At 36.3% G+C, this 17,298-nt stretch overlaps 1 protein-coding gene and 1 non-coding gene across 3 annotated transcripts in view; both read right to left on the bottom strand.

Moving 5' to 3' along the window:
• The window catches only part of LOC109055581 (paired box protein Pax-3-like), a 30,609-nt gene extending 27,875 nt beyond the window's left edge, over positions 1-2,734 (bottom strand). The window contains exons 1-3 of one of the 2 annotated variants that reach the window (XM_019072770.2): positions 2,338-2,734; positions 1,300-1,535; positions 539-665 (exon numbers count right to left, since the gene is read on the bottom strand). In XM_019072770.2, the coding sequence (XP_018928315.2) occupies positions 539-665; positions 1,300-1,535; positions 2,338-2,422 (448 nt within the window). In that variant the 5' untranslated portion in view covers positions 2,423-2,734. Of the gene's footprint in view, positions 1-538; positions 669-1,299; positions 1,536-2,337 lie in introns of both variants that reach the window. The other variant, XM_042718923.1, reaches the window with a different exon arrangement.
• Positions 2,735-16,387: 13,653 nt separating this feature from the next.
• On the bottom strand, positions 16,388-16,458 carry trnag-ccc. Its single transcript has one exon. It is a non-coding gene; the product is annotated as a tRNA-Gly (tRNA).
• Positions 16,459-17,298: the final 840 nt, after the last annotated feature.

The following is a 17,298-nucleotide window of genomic DNA, read 5'->3' on the forward strand; positions in this document are numbered from 1 at the left end:
AACGATCTTCTATGAAATATATATAGGCCTGTACTGTGTAACCTCAGTGTGTTACCCTACTGTCCACCCCAGTGATCCTTAGTATGCATGTGTGTTTCTATGTGGGCCTAAGTTAAAGACTGTGGTATCAAATGTTCACACGTTATAATTTGTTACAGTTTAATACTTCTAAGATGTTATAATATTCCATTATATTACTGCGATGTTCATTTAATAAGTATTATTGTTATTGCAATTTTTTATCTTCTTGTACTAAGCTTTGCCAATATTGTATAATTTACAGTCATGCAAATAAAGCAATTTTGAATGGAATTGAATTATATATATATATATATATATATATATATATATATATATATATATATATATATATATATATATATATATATATATATATATATAGGCTTGCTTAAGTCACAAGCCACCTCTTAAGTCACAAGCCACCTCTGTTTCCCCCCAAGCAACAGGTGTTGGAAGTAATATCTTGAAAACAAAGACTAAACTGCACCGATTGACAGATAAAGTTCAGTAGGCCTACCTGAGGGCACGTTATTTCGATCGCAGATCCCATCTTTCAGAAGTTTATCCCGCATCTCCCAGCTGAACATCCCTGGATTCTCTCTCTTGTATTCTTCGATTTTCTTTTCCAAATCGGGAGTTGTGCTCTGCTTTCATTACAATGGTTACATAATAATTTATTTTTATATATATTTATTTCATTTTATGATAACTTTCAAAATATCTAGAAACGATTATAATAAGAACGTATGCAGATAAAATCGTCAGTTTCAATTCAGTTTTGATTATGCGACTATTCGCAAGAACTTCTGTAAAATTAATTAACACTGGGTTACTGTCACACAGTATGATGTTTATTTCATTTTTAAGTCATAAGATGTGTTAAACAAAGAAAAAAACATATGTTAAAATCTCTTAAAAATAAGGGTTTTACAGACTGATGCCATGGAAGGACATTTATTTTCTAATTCTTTAAGAAACTTCTATGCATTAGTGCTTTAGAGACAAATGGACTGATGTGAACACTTAAAATATTTTTTTAAAGATAATTAAAAACAACAGATAAAATGATTATAAACAATTAAAACTGTTTATTGTGGAAATTATTTGCTCAAAGTATGTATGTACACTCTTAAAAAAAAAACAATGGGCTCGTGAAGTTACTCGTGAAGATAAACACCACACTTTATTTACAAAACTCCATATGAATTAACTTTCTAATAAATTCAGTAATACAGTTCAGTTCTAGTAGGTCATGAAATGGCCTCGGTGATGTCCTACCTTGGGTTTGCTGCCCCCAATAGCACCGGGCCGAATGGATCCGGTCTCCTGGTACCTGCATAAAATTTTGGACACGCATCCGTGCGACACGCGCAGCTGTCGGGAGATGACGCACGGTCGTATCCCGTGATGGGCCATCTCTACTATCTTGTGGCGGATGTGATTGGGCAGAGGGCGTCCGTTTATGAAGACTCCACCGAGCTGGTTCACGCGGCCCTGACCTAACGGCGTGGAGACTGCAGTAGAAAGGGGGAAAGGTTGTGTCAATGACTGACGATGATTCCCTTGTGCTAAAGTGAAAATGTATTTTGTAAAGAAAGATAGCTGTATAACCGCACACTCACTTTTAAGTTTACGCTTTCATAAACTTAATTGAGTTTGCAAAGTCCACCCCCCCCCCCCCAACTTGCATCTCTAATAGTTGTGCGTTTGCTTTAATGCTTCGTTAATAGTGAAAATATATTCATGAAAGCATTACAGCTGTATGTTCTTTTCTTATACAATCGAATTTTTGAAATTTTTATATTATATATTTGTAGCCTATATAAAAGCGGCCAAGTTTGTAATTGTAATTTTTTATAAAATAACTAACATTTCATATAGGCTAACATATTTTATTATTGTATTATTTTTATTATTATTTTTTTAAATGCTAGCTTAGCATTAAATAAGCTTCACTATATTAGAATACATGTGTCATTGTTTAGAAATAAAAATGATATAAAAATAAAATGTTCATCATTATTTTATTTTATTTATTTATTTATTTTAAGTTTTGTTTTGTTTCAGATTTAAATAGTAAAGACATTCCAAGTGGTTGGGAGCTTTATTTTTCACATCACAAAATAATTAAACCTAGGTTTTCACTGTTAGTAACTTTATTTTTTACAATAAAATTGAAATATTTTCAATTTCATTTCCTTTCTCCATTTAGAATATTGACATGCATTAGACCAAATATGTCTTATACAGAATCAACTTTGTGAATTCATCTAATTTCAGGCTGTTCCGTCGTAACCACAGATGCTAACACCTTACCCTCCAAGGAATAGCCTCCTCTCGGGTAGTTTTGGGGTGGCGTGGGGCGCATCATCCTGGAAATGCCCCCCGCTAATGCGGTCATATCTCCTCTGCAAGAAAGAAACGGGTGCACGGAGCAATTGATGAAAAAACTGAAGTTATCCAAATAAAAAGCGCTGATCGTCAAGTGTCAGCAAACTGCTGAAGTATCAAGTCTTCAGCTGAAAACGAAAAGTCAACTTCAAAAGGCAATCCTCGGAAGTTAATCACGGATGTCCAGGTTTTCAATCGTGGTTTATCTCAACAAAGTTTGGAAGATAAAACTCTCAGAGCTTCGTTCCGTTCTTGATGACACACTTGTTGTTGAGAATTGAAACGGTGATCACTGGCGAAACATTTTATCAGTTGTTGAGTTGTTGGCTCCTTCTACCCATCGACGACTGTGATTGGTCAAGGAGGGAGGGTCTAAAGACTTGAGAAGGCCTTCTGATTGGTCCAAATTCTTAAACTTTCTTGTGCCGTGACCTCGGGAGTTCAAGGGGTTGTGTCACGATAACACCCTCAGACATTAACGGTGATGCTGAGAACAATCTGGAAGACAATACTGATGTTTTCTTCCAGTGATTGAAAACATTTTAATTTTGTTCAATGCAGTGGACTGGGGACGTGGTTTTTGACTCTGTTTCCGGAAGCTGTCCACAAGTAGACAATTTTGATGTCTTGCTTATCAAATGCACCTTATTAAACTCATACATGGTTAATAGAGGCTCTATGGAAGTGCCAGATAAGGAAGACATCCAAAATGCCCTGGGACGAGTTGGGAAGCTTCCATGAACAAGTTGGGAAACACTGCTTTCTTCTGCCACAACCGTCTTTTATCTATTGGTATTGAACATGAATCCTCTTCAAACTCTAACTTTCACGCAAAAACCCAAAAGCTGCACAGCACAGAGGTATTTATTGTATGTGGACAGTAGAGTCTCTACAGAATGAAAGGAGCAGCTTGCGGGGGTCTCAGCAGGGTATGACGCCGAGAGTGCCGTAAAAGCTGTCTGTGGAGACGAATACAATTGTGAAGAAGCGTTATTTATAACGCAGAGACATTCAATATAGTCATCCATCCCACTCATTCTCTTGCATTACGCCGCATTTCTCTCTCACTCTCTCCATCTCACATTCAGATCAGATGCTCCTCCTCTGTTCCCCGCAGTCACTGAAGTTCCTTTTCTTTGCAGGAACTCATTGAGAAAGTCACGTCAGTCAAACGGGCCCACGTTCATTCAGACAGAACCCTGATCAATCAAACAGAAAAACTGTTCAAACAGAACGCATTCTGAACACATAAAATGAGTTCAAATGCATTATAAAATCCTAAAAAAAAATAGACAAATATACGCTGCTTGTCATCTTAGAGCTATCAACCCAGAGAAGTCGACAGTTCAGTCAGGGGGTAAAGTGTCCCTCTGGTCCTCTGGGATGTGGGCATTATAGCATTGCTGTGCTCAGATGTGCGTGTTTCGCGGCGGAGACGGATAAGCGCATGTTATTGCCGTCCACGGTCCCAGGTGCTCCATAAACGGATTAGCGCAGCGGCGTGGAGAGCGGAGCCCGAGCGCCACAGGCCAGGCTGCCCTCAGAACAAGAGCAGCGCCACAGCCGCCCGTCCTGACTTTAACTGACATCTGACCGCTTCTACCGGATTGTCCTGAGGAACAAAACATCAAAAGTGATAGCTATTATTGCGATTATTGGAAATATCCCACTTTAGATTCATAACATATCTATCTATCTATATATCTATCTATCTATCATCGAAAACCCATAAAATCCATAAAACATTTATAATAATTCGTATACCGCATATTCACATTCATATTATATAATTATATGTTTAGATTTTTTTTTAGATTTTATTATATAAAAAGCAAAAACAAATCCCGCACACTAGCCTATCTATTCAAACACATGACCTTCATCAGGATTTTTTTAAAACATTACTAATTGCTAATATTTTATTATGTAAAAGAACATGAAAAGGAGGAAGAAAAGTTTGCTGTTTTGTTGTCGTTGATTTACCACTTGTACACATGCAGTCATTTGTAAATTAAAGAATAAACTGAAAAACATTACAAAAATTACTCGCATCGTTGTTTTTTCTTAATATTCCAAAAAACCTGAGCCTCAGCATTATTATTATTAGGCTACTGTTATTATTATTACAGATCAAAGAACACTTAATTTTTCTACAATAGGCCATTGGGGAGATGACGTTCATTCAAGCGCTACTAATAATATTTCACTCATTTTATAACTAAGTTTAAAGATGAAGTCATTTAAGTCACGCAAATGTAATAGGGAAAACTATATAGGTTTTTCCCTGTTGTGAGTCGTTTAATAGTGCCCTTAAATCTGTCTCAAGAAAAGACACCTGGCGAAAAAGTTGGGCAATATTAAATACATGCACAATATAAAAGAGCAAAAGTAAAACATTGCTATCTGAAGATTATTTCTAAGTGACCGGACCCCTTAAAACTATTTTGTTAGCCTAGTAGTCAGGTCGATTAAGAGTTATAAATCATAATAATGAATTGCATTAAAAAACAACTCATTTGAAAGTTACCGTAAAGCGCATTTTCGGCTTCCTGACTAAACTATTTGGTATGTTTGTATTAATAATACAACCTACTTTGCGTATTAGGTTAAGATGATCTAAGCGTGTGCTGAAAAAGTATTTGCATAGGGCTGTTTTAAGCGTCCGATTTAACAAAGTCATCCTGATTACTTTTATGATTTTTATTAAGCATTCGTGACTGTATTGGTAGGCCACTTTTGGCGCAACTGACCGCTTACTAATTGCTTCTTTGGCCTGGTTGCTAATGCATTGTGTGTGTGTGTGTGTGTGTGTGTGTGTGTGTGTGTGTGTGTGTGTGTGTGTGTGTGTGAGAGAGAGAGAGAGAGAGAGAGAGAGAGAGAGAGAGAGAGAGAGAGAGAAAGGTGATGGATCTTATAGCATTGGCACATCAAACTTTAATTCTTAGCATTGCATATCTCAGAAACCCCTGCTATGAACAAATGTTTCGGGCGAACATGAGCTCTTTTCCCTCGCTTACAGTGCAATAAACACTATAATAACGTTTTCAGATTGAAGAATGTCTATTGCTCACAACAGGCTCGTGGTAACTCGATATGGTCATAAAGTGAGTGGGGATATATGCGGAATGAGGAGAGACTCAGTTTGATTAACTTTAAAGGGATACTGGATATCCGTGTCAAATCAATTTCGGAGTGAAAAATCCAAGTCAGAAATTTTCTACATCGGTGGAAGAAAAGACATCATAAATAAAGAGGCAAACGCCACACTGTAGAAACGTAAGCGCCCCTGGTTTAGTTTAGACTCTAAAACCAAATAACCCCGGGATGTGTTTCATAGAACTCTGGGGGGGGGGGGGGGGGGGGGTCATTATGATTAAACTCAAGAACAATGTTTCAGCTCTGAGGAGAGACTGACTGCGATAGACTGAAACAGAAGCGAAGTGACTCAAGATACGGTTTGATGTTCACTCTCAGCAGTAAGTCATTTCTGCTCGTAATTTATCATTTTAGAATTTAGAACTCCCTTTCTGGTTTTCAAACTTCACATGTAAAAGGTAAAAGGGCCTCTTTGCTCCAAACCGGATAAGGGTCACACGGGTTTTCAAAGTAAACTCGAATATACTTGTAAATTCGAGTTTACCGTGATGTATTATAAAAATTCTGCCCACTAAAATTAAAGTTCAATTACTGACGTATTAAAGTAAAACCAAGGGGTCCAAATTTATTACACTCTGTTCATTGCCATTTTTGAAACTTAAAAAAAAAAAAAAAAAAAAAAAAAAAAAAAACATAACTATACTAAATGGATAAAAGACAAGACGTGTTCAAGGATACAGAAAATCCACAGTTACAGTTACAGCAGGCGGGTGAACATGACTCACAATGTGACACTAATCTAAAACATTTTATGAATTATTACGCGATTAAGAGACATGGACGTATTGATTCCATTTGTCACGCACAAAATTATTTAAATGCAAAGTTAAAAGTGATCAAAGTCAACAGTGCAACTAAGAGTCCTCCTCAAATATACACATTTACATAACTATTTTCTGCATTTTTATATAAAATTATATTTACTGAATGTCAGCTACACCTAAAATTTCAATTTGTCAGTGTTCCGAACAAATCTAATGCTTTGCTGTGTAGTAAATGTATCTTTTGTTTACATATATACATATGAAATAACAAGCATCTTATGGAAACAGCTCGAATATGTATTTAACTCATGTAAAACATCCCACCTCGCTGTCTAATGCTTAAGTAAATATTTACCGCTCGAGCTGCTGTGGGAAACACATCGCTCTTACAGTAAAGTGACAAACTACTCAATAATACTTCTCTTCACAATGGAGTCTTGCTGTTGTGATGACTTTATTTACTCCCCCGGCTCATTAGAATAACTATAAAGGGATGGTTGTTAGCAGTTTCCTTCTCATGTTAAACGCGTTTGCTCTGGCTGAGTTCAGCTCACAGCAACACTAACAAGGATTGCCAACAATTTTGAGATGAGATTTGTTTGTTTGTTTGATTGATTATTTATTTATTCATGCATTTATTTGTTATTATTATTTTAAAGAGGTAAACCCCTCATTACTTAAAATAATAATAATAATAATAATAATAATAATAATATGGTTATTATTTAATTCAAATGTATTGTGATTTCAAGGTTGTTGTACATTAAAAAAAATTGTACATTAAAAAAAAAAAAACTTCCCGGCTCTTTGTAAGCCTATCAATTTCTGACAGCTGAAAAAGCCAACTATCTCACCTTTACCCCTTATCAGTTTTTGCTAATGAGTTTAACAGTCTCGACTAATGTCACATTGAGCCACTGTAAACCGTGAACTGTTTGATGGTACTAATTAAAAGGTGGTAATGAATGTAAGTAACTCAAGGCAATACAGTAGCCCTGGGATTCAAAGGAAATTAAGAATTTTGCATGACACAGGGTAAATAAAGTGACCCAGTAAGAGGCAGAGAGCCTTTGGAAATGAAGCGCTTGTAGTGAGGGCCTCGGGGCACGGTAATGTCTTTACATGATGGCAGGGGATAGGGAGTTTATTGCCCCCGCGGTGAACCTTGGCCCCGGGGCCAGTGCTCCGGCATTATCGCTCTCAGGTGATCACGGCAACCAGTAGCGCTCCTCTCAGCAGGTGGTAAGCCTGAGAGATAGGAAAATTCAAGCTCTCAAAGACTTTTAACGTGCAATATATATCTGTCCACCAGAGGGTGCATGAAATAATTATGAAACAGTGGACAAAAAAAAGCATTTCTCTGCCTGAATTGCAGTCAATGAAAAAAAAATGTATAAATCAAGTGAGATTATGCTAACCAAGGCTGAAATAATTTGATCAAAAATAAATCAAATAAAAAGTAATCTTTCCGTATATATATCTTTGGTAATATAATGCAATGATATGACATAGCAGGTGTGGCATGAATGTCCAAACAATTTTGTGAGCTACTGATTTTTTTCTTCTTCATTTAATTTAATACATCAACAAAGAACGAAAAGTTAACCAATCAATACTTAACGGAGATGAACAGAATGAACACCTGTTCATGTTGTCACCTTCATACACACATATGTAAGTTTTTCGTAAAGAAGTGCACTGAAACTAGTTGGTTCAGTGTACACATGCATAACAGCTACGTAAATGTAAGCGCTAGTGTTTTGGGATCTGTGAGTGGAGATAATTAGCGACCTGTGTGTGATTTCAGCACCTCTGCTGTCGGACAGCTCCTGCGCGCTCAACACCTCCTCACTGCCATCCTGCGATCACGTGACCGTGAGATCGCTAATATTTCTCTGCCTTTCCGTTCATTTGACCAGAATAGTCTTACAAGTTCAACGGATGAATTCTACTCAGTAAGGACTGAATTGTATTTAAAGTTAAAGGAAACTGAGTATATTTACAAGTAATTATAATATCTAACAGTAATAATATAATAAATAAACTAAATATCTAACGCTGTCAACAAACTCCAAAAAAGTTTTTTTTTTCTAGAACTATATTCGTTAACAGCACAAAGTCAACAACGCCACCTTGAGGTCTAAAAATGCAACATGTTGTAACTTAGATTTTAAAGTTGGCCCTATAAAATAAAATATACATATTGTGTATATAATTTATTAAATGTAATTTATGTAACAATGTAAACGTCTTTATTGTCACTTTATTGTCATCAATTTAATACATTGTTCCTGATTAAACCTTTGATTTCTTAAATGACTTAAAAATATCTACTAAAACTAAGCGGGACCTATGTGACCCATATTAAAAATAAATAATTGAAAATATTAGCTTTTTCCCTACTTGTACGACCCATAGTTTGTGTGAGAGAGTGTGTCTTAATTAGTTACAGGGTAACTGGTCAATAAATGTTCATGTTAAATCTTTACTGTACTTACACAAAGAAAAAAGACTCAACTGTCTATATACATTTGCCTTTTCTAGACCAAAACAATCCAGTCAACATTCCCCTCAACTGCACAAAGGCACAAATGCATCAGTTTAGTGTCTTAATGTCTGGATCATATTAGATTGTGAATCTCTGTGTCCTGTGCTTTACCCCTACAATGCTCCTTCAAGAGGGCAGAGAAAGGCATTGTTTGGGACAATCTGTGTTTTACAGAGAGCCCCGGGCTGGGTATGATCTCTCTCTGCAAATATCTCTCACACACCCCCAACTAAACAATGCTTGTCTTTTCACATCTAGATATATTCCTGAAACATATCACAGTTAATTAGAAACTTAACTGAGGCTACTGTGCCATACATCTTCATATTTCAGAGGTTAACAGATCATTTTCAGACTGGAACTACAGCTTCAACATGATACAGAACAAAATGCATTTCCAGTTCGTTTTCTTCTGCCAGTAACCATCAAATTTGACATGCATATTTCAAAAACAGAAAAGTTCCATCCATGCCATTTTTTTTGCACATTCTGTTAGCCGGTTTTCTACATAAACACACACACACATGCACGCACACACACAGTCCATTAAGAAGCTATTGAGGTCCTCACAAGGTCAAAGAGAGGAGGGCAGTTCCTGTCAATATCACAAGTTGTGGTGTGTTTTTCAAATGTCTAATGGATTATATTGATTTAAGCTCAACTTTTGCATGGGGATGTACAGCACTTAAACATGAAATCAGTTTTTAGTGATAATGCATGCAAGTAATTTCCGCGTGAGCCAATAATCTGTTTTAAAAAGACAGTTAATCCAAATATGAAAATTTTGTCATCAATTAATCACTCTAGTGTCTTTTCAAATCTGTATGACTTTTATTTGTCTGCAGAACACAAAAGAAGATATTTTGTAAAACGTTGGAAACCAAAAAGTTTTTGTTCCTGATTTTAAAGAAAGCTGGTAACCAAGCAGTGTTGGTTCCCATTGACTTCAATTTTTGAAGTATGTTGGTAACCAAACAGTTTCAGTTCTCATTGACTACAATTTTGAAGAAAGTTGGTAACCAACCACGATCAGTCCCTATTGACTTTCATTTTGAAAAAAGCTGTTAACCAAACAGCATTGGTTCCCACTGACCTCCAATTTAAAGAATGTTGGTAACCAAACAGTTTTGGGTCCCGCTGAATTCCATTATATGGATAAATATATAGTAGAAGTCAATGGGAAATGAGACGGCTTTATGTTCAGCAAAAAATAAAAATAAAAATGCGTACATGACTTGGAAGACATGAGTGTGAGTAAATGACAGAATTTTATTTTTGAGTGAACTATCCCTTTAAGAACAGTATGTGCTTGATAGTGAAAATTCACAAATTTGTCTTTGTGCTGTACTGTACAATTCAAAATGTACAAAGATGTTTAAGCAAGTAGCCGCTTAGCAGAAGATTTTCTTCAAAGTAGATCAGTACTATATAGACACAATCCCCATGGAGCATCCTGAGGTTAATTGTCATGCTCAAGGGCACAGTGTTGATGGCCCAAGACCAGCAACCATCTAGCTACAAGCCCTGAGTGTTGGCTGCAATGCCACAACAACTGTTTCATTATGGTGTATCCTGATAACAGTTGGTTTTATAGCATAGCAAACAAAACTGATGATAGCTTATGCATGTTTCTATCAGGAAATCAGGATAAAATGCATTAGAAGTCAACTGGACTGTAGTGTGAAATTCTACACCGTCAGCTTCAAACTGCAAAGAGCCAAAGCTTCAGGTGTCAAACTAAAAATTTGTTGATACTCTATTAATAAAACAAGAAAAACATTAAATAAATAGGTTCTTACTTTTTCAGCAGCAAATAAGTTATTCATGGTCAGGGTTTTTTTTTCATTCTTAATTTTTTCATAGTAAGGATATTTTAAATTGAGCCAAAGAGTTAAAAGTCACAGTAAAAGGTTATATAATGTTACTAAATAATTCTATTTCAAATAAATGCTGTTCTTTTTTAATTTTATTTATCAAAGAATCCTGACAAAAAAATGTATTCCAGTTTCCACAAAAATACAAAATAGCAAAACTGTTTTCAACACTGATCATAATTATAAATGTTTTTTTGAACAGCAAATCGGCACATTAGAATGTTTTCTGAAGAATCATGTGACACTGAAGATTGGAGTAATGACACTGAAAATTCAGCTTTGTAACACAGGAATAAAACAGAAAACAATTACTTTAAATTGTAATAATATTTCACAACATTACTGTATTTTTGTTAAAATGATTGTAGCCTTGGTGAGCATAAGAAACTTTGGAAAACTTTTGAACAGTAATATATGTATCAGAAATCATCATTACGTATGTATATATTCCCCGGGAATCAAACCCATACCCTTGGTGTTGCTACCAGTTGATCAAATAAATGTACTGTAAGTGTCCTTTTAAATGCATAAATAAATGTCTTGTCTAAGCAAAAAGAGCATAAAAGAGAAGCTGTTTAGTCCAGCACATACACAACAGGCTATTCTCATATATGCACTAAACTAAACTAAACCATAAAACCATTGGTAATGCCTCTGAATCTTTTACAAAAGCTAACGATCAACAATCCAGGCTTCAAAAGACATTGTCCCATGTCATCCGAGGGGAGTTTAATCAAACAAAGTGTGCTCCTTATGCGTGGACTTTCAGAGAAAGTCATCTACATACGCCAACACAAGCCATATCTGTTTTGGGATCATGTCGGTTGACCACAGTGGCCACTCTCTCCTGGACGGCCCTCTTTTCGTGTTAATATCCTGCCGGCCGCGGCCCTGAAAGAGATGCCGGAACAAAGCAGGTATTTGTTTCAAGGGAGTGTTGTTTTAGGAAGAGACTTAGAGGTCTCGAGTTAAAGTCAACCCCTTTCGAGGTCACTCAAAATCCTCCTCTCTCCACAGCTCGGCCCGGCCATGAATACAGCCACTTCAGTGCCCTCGGAACAAAAGGGCAAGAAGAATGCAGGCGACTGGGGGAGCAGCGAACCCACTGGGAGGGATGGACAACATGCTGGCTCAGACTGGGAGGAGGGAGTCTGTTTCAGCCAGTCTGCCGGGCTTAGAGTTAAAGATTACCTTTGAAATCTGCACCCCTCCTCTGTCCCTATAACTCTGCTCCTCTCTCTCGCCATCGCTCAGACCTGCGGGCAGGCGTGGAGAGCGGTTAGATGAGTCCCGGAGAAGATCCTCTTTGATGACAGAGAAGGATCTTTTTGTTCTCTAATCCTTCTTTGGTCTTAAACATTTTAAGTCCAACTGGACCTCAAAGAGAGGCTGTGCTGAAGCTAGGGGTCTCAATGGAGGCATTCTTCCCCATCCGCACTCGTCCCGAACGCAGAGGAATCTGCCCTCGTGCATCTCAAACCGCTTGTTCAGTAACAAAGTTCAGAATTCCTCATAAGTTGGACATCAGTACGCTTGACTTTCACTGCAGGTCACCTCAGACAATAAGGAACAGGTTATTAAGGCAAGACACCACAGATGAATAAGCTGACATTTTAACAGATAACGCCTCACTTCCCCTATTGATTAGTCATAGTACATTAAGGTAATTGTTCTGTTTTACAAGTTTTCTGAAATGTTTAATATGCAAAGGAGCCAAATATGCACATATATTTGCCTACACTTCCAGAATAGAAATGTAAACACTGGATAAAGCCAGGTTCACAAACTTGTTTAATTTTGTTGGCATATTAAAGGTTTTTACAAAAGGCAATTTTGAATCTCTCTTTGTATAAATCCATGAATCAGAAAATACTGACAACAGCCAGGAAAAAAAGTGAATTTGTCAGCATGTTTTTAGGAATAGTTATGTTCTATACATATAGAATAATTACAGTTTTAGTTATATTAATCGGTTAAATGATTTATGAACAAACCCCTGTGTAAAAACCTTTAGAAAATAGATAATTGGACTGGTTTGGTGTATGCAAAAAAAAAAAAACATTTGGAGAAAATGGCCTTTGAAAATACTATGTATTGTAACTGTAACACAGACACATATAGATAAAGTGTAATATAATAAGCACCTAAATGTGTATTTTGGAGGTTTTTTTCCACTAGTCTGAAAAAAGACATGTTATGGAAGCGCCAAATAGCCCAAAATCTTAAAATTTATAAGTGCATTGAAAAATATGCTCTTATGCGTGAGAGAAGTTACTTATTACTTGTAAGACTTGTGCTTGAATGACTCTTTATCTCACCATAACTATATATTATTTTTAGGACTGATGGTCAAACTAAAACAAGGCAAAAAAATCCCATAGACAAATGCTGTAGTAGGGACTTGAGTCATATCCAGAGACCAGGATATTGAACCAGCAATTAACACCCTAACAACACCTTAGCAACCACACACTACATCCTAGCATCATGGCAGCAGGTTTTACACAAACCACCACTCACATCTTTTCAAAAATGTACAAAATATAGCCATTTGCATGATCACCTGATTAAAACTTGTAGATCAAATTTTCAGTGTTAGGATTAGAATGTGATTCTGCTGTGAACAAGCTTAATCTTACCAGTTTGAACCAAAGTTCATATGCTGTTTCTCATTTACTATCAAATTGCAAAATAAAATAAAATCATATTCAAAGACTGTTTAAATCAAAATTATTTTTAAGCAAAAGTCTTTAGAACAAAAGTTTTTTATGATCATGAGGACCATAAATTCACCCATTATGCCCAAACTTATGCACATATCTGAGTAATATAAAAACATATGTGCACACTCACCTTTGAACATTACTAAAAGGATGTCTAATTATGTAAGAACATGCACATGTCTAGCCACCATCACACAAAAGAATACACACACACCGAAACAAGCTTCAGCTTCAGGCTGCTGGTGGAGAACAGAAGGTTTGTTCCCTTGTGTCGTCCAGCCAGTAATCGCACATTTGACACACACATAACATGACAAAAAAGATGAAAGAGTTTTAAAAAAGATTTAATCTGCCCTCTAGCATCACACACACTGACCGTCTCACTCGATGACCTCAAAGAGAAGAATTATGCATTAGGCTTATATATGTTGCACTCATACACTGATGTTTAAAAGTTTGTGACCACTACGATTTTTTACATGTCTTATAAGAGTGCATTTATTTGATCAAAAATGCAGTAAAATGGTAATTTTGTAAAATTGCCATTTAAAATACCCATTTTCTATTGTAATAATTTAAAATGTAATTTATTTCTGTCATGCAAAGAATTTTCAGCACCATTACTCCAATCTTCAGTGTCACATGATCCTTCAGAAATCATTCTGATATACTGATTTACTTCTCATGATTTCTGATTATTATCAATGATCACATTTAACATTTAATTGTACAATTACTTACATTTAAGGTACTTGATTTTTATTTTTACAATTTCTGCAGCTGCTTATAAATGTCTTGCGGCACCCTAGTGGGCGTATTGAGTTGACAATCAAATGGAACCACAGGCAGACACAATAAATGGCATGTACAACGCTGAAAGGTCACTTCCATGTGTTCAGGCTTGAGTGTGTGTAAACAGACACCACTGAACATACGGAAAGAGCACTGAAGGTTAAGTGGCCATGAGAGGTGAAGTAGCTCAGAATAAACACACACACAAACATACACCTACACTAGTGTGTCCTCCCATAGACTTCTGTTACTCTTAATTGAAATAAATCGCAACACACCTATCACCTGTTACTACACTTACCTCTCTCTCTATAGTCTGAGTTTGTCCTCCCACTATTGTTTCTATATTGATTAAAGTCACAGTTTTAATTTAAATCACATGATAAAACTAGAAGCTAGTGCATATAAGGCTATAAATATCATAGCATAGAAAGCCACATCACATTTGGCTTATACACAACATACATTTTATGCTCCTCTTACACATAAAGCAAATACTTTTTCTGATCTTATGTGGGTTCTGGTAGAATAATTAAAGCATATTTTAAGTTTACAATTCTAGAAGTATACGTGAGCTTAATATAAATATAATTTAATAATTAATAATAATATTTGAAACCACTCATATAACTAAACTTTTTTTTAAAAAAAACTTTTTGGCTTTCATCTCTGAAAACTGTTTTATTTATTTATTTATTTTTAATTTTTTTGTCAGCATATTTTGGTTCCTCATCTTTAATTTAAAAAAAACTATTATATGATAGGCTTTCATATCTCTTCTTCTCTGGTCTTAACGGCTCGAGGTGTTTACGTATTACAAAAATGCGCGACTACTTTGTCAACATCACAGACTTTAAGTACTCGCGAGTACAGTTCAATAAAAGACGCGTTTTCCTATCGTCATTTTGACGTGCATGTTATTTTTATCTTCCTATCAGACTGTAAATTGACTTTCACAACTGGAGTAAAATATAGTTACATTTTATGGCCTTTCCACAGAAGTGGCGTATTCATCATGAACTAAACATATGCCTTTATAATGATATATAACTCACAGTTGTATTGCAATATGCAGTAAATGTAAATAAATACAAACACACCTTTGGTTTGGGATCATGCGCGCCCGCAGGTGCCAGAAAGTGAGCGACCCCTACTGGCCTCAATCCATACATCCTAAGCAGCATGGCCTCTCATCTAAAGACTTCTCCAAATGATGGTGCTGTGTGCCACCTAGAGGACCTAACGAGACAATAGATTACTACTTTACTAAAATAAACACATATACACAAATAACTTAGGACATGACTCACATTTTTGGGTCCAGAACAAGGTACATGTTGCTGCTATTTGTGATCTGGGTTGTATCCAAAAATATTTCAGTGGGAGACCAAACTGAAAAGCCTATCTGTGATTTAAAGTCCCATTTAAACCTAGAAATAAAAACAAAATATGTTTTGGATTTTTAAGACATGAACTTCTGAAAAAAAAAAAAAATAATAATAATAATTATGATGTCAGTGGAATATGATTATAAAAATGCAATAGAAGCATACTGACCTCTGGTATCAGACTTTTGGACCCCATGGTGTGCACAATAAATACCTTTGTTTAGTGCATGTGTTTACTGTTACTGTTTATTTTTTATTTTACATTTCTTATTTAATTCAGTGTGTGTTATACTGTTTTCAGTTTGTTTCTGACAGCCAGAGCACCATTTAATAGCTCTTTTATATAGTTATAAACTTGATGCATATTAAATTGTCATCAACAGTATTGCTGTTTGTTTGTGTTTACTTGTTTAAAAAAGTTAAACTTTGATTATACCTACTTCTGATTCTGCATCAACATACAGTAGCTGACACGAAATAATTTTACTGACATTGCATTTTTTGGTGTAATGTGTTATATATTGTCCATCTAAACCCAACTAAAACATTTTACTCATTATTATTACGAAGGTTATTATGACTTCAAGTTAATCAAGACGTGATTGTAGGCATAGTTCTATAAATCCATTTTTCATACAGCAATGACAGTTTGCGGTAATGCAGTCACGAATAAGCTACTGTGCAGATTTTCAGTCATGAAGTTTGTTAGTTACTCTACTTTAAAAGCTAATGCGCCGCCCGGGAATCGAACCCGGGTCGCAAGAATGGGAATCTTGCATGATACCACTACACCAGCGGCGCCTATGTGCTGCAGGGGAAAAGACCACCGTCCCTAAGTTACCTGAAATGTAACGAAAATATCATTTCACACCTTTATGCCTTCGAAACATTATTTAGGATACTTCTTTCATTTACATGAGGGAATATTTGAACCTGACATTCCCACAACGAATAAATGGGAATCTGCGATATCGCTTTTGTGAATGACTCATTCTTTTAAGCCAGATGTTTTCAATCGTGGATTGATCCGATTCACAAAACCACGAATCGGGCTCTCGAATGAACAATTCACTGATCCATTACACCGAGAACCGTCCAATTCATAAACGTCCGGTGAGAAGGAAACGATATATTACTCATCCATAATAGGCTATATAAGTCGATTTTAGTATAACTTTTTAGAGCATGCCACGCTGGGATGTCAGGTGACGTGGTGACGTAATTAATAACCGAATCGCTCTTTTGAACCAGTTCTTTGGAACGAACTGTTCGAAAGAATCGATTCGCGGCCATGATTCGAACTTCTCCTCACTAGCTGCCTGCCAGCTGTTCGGGGCGCTGCAGCACTGCTCTCATCGACTCAACAAAAGCATCAATGGCTCTATCCACTCTAACACATCAACATTTCCCTTTACCGCGAAAATTCGCTTCACAAAGACTCGATGGACCTCAAAATACAAATAAATAAGACAAATACCAATGCAGTTTCACTAATAAATCAATCAAATCGATCATGACCGCTGGTAACCCGAGCGTGATGTCACGCCAGCCTCCAACACGCGCCACCCGGAGTCAGCCAATGGGAGCGCGGAGAAACCGGCCCCTGCCATGAGAACGCTTCCATCACTTCCGGACTGAGAG

This window comes from Cyprinus carpio, chromosome B2, assembly GCF_018340385.1.
Source record: "Cyprinus carpio isolate SPL01 chromosome B2, ASM1834038v1, whole genome shotgun sequence".
NCBI classification, from domain to species: Eukaryota; Metazoa; Chordata; class Actinopteri; order Cypriniformes; family Cyprinidae; genus Cyprinus; species Cyprinus carpio.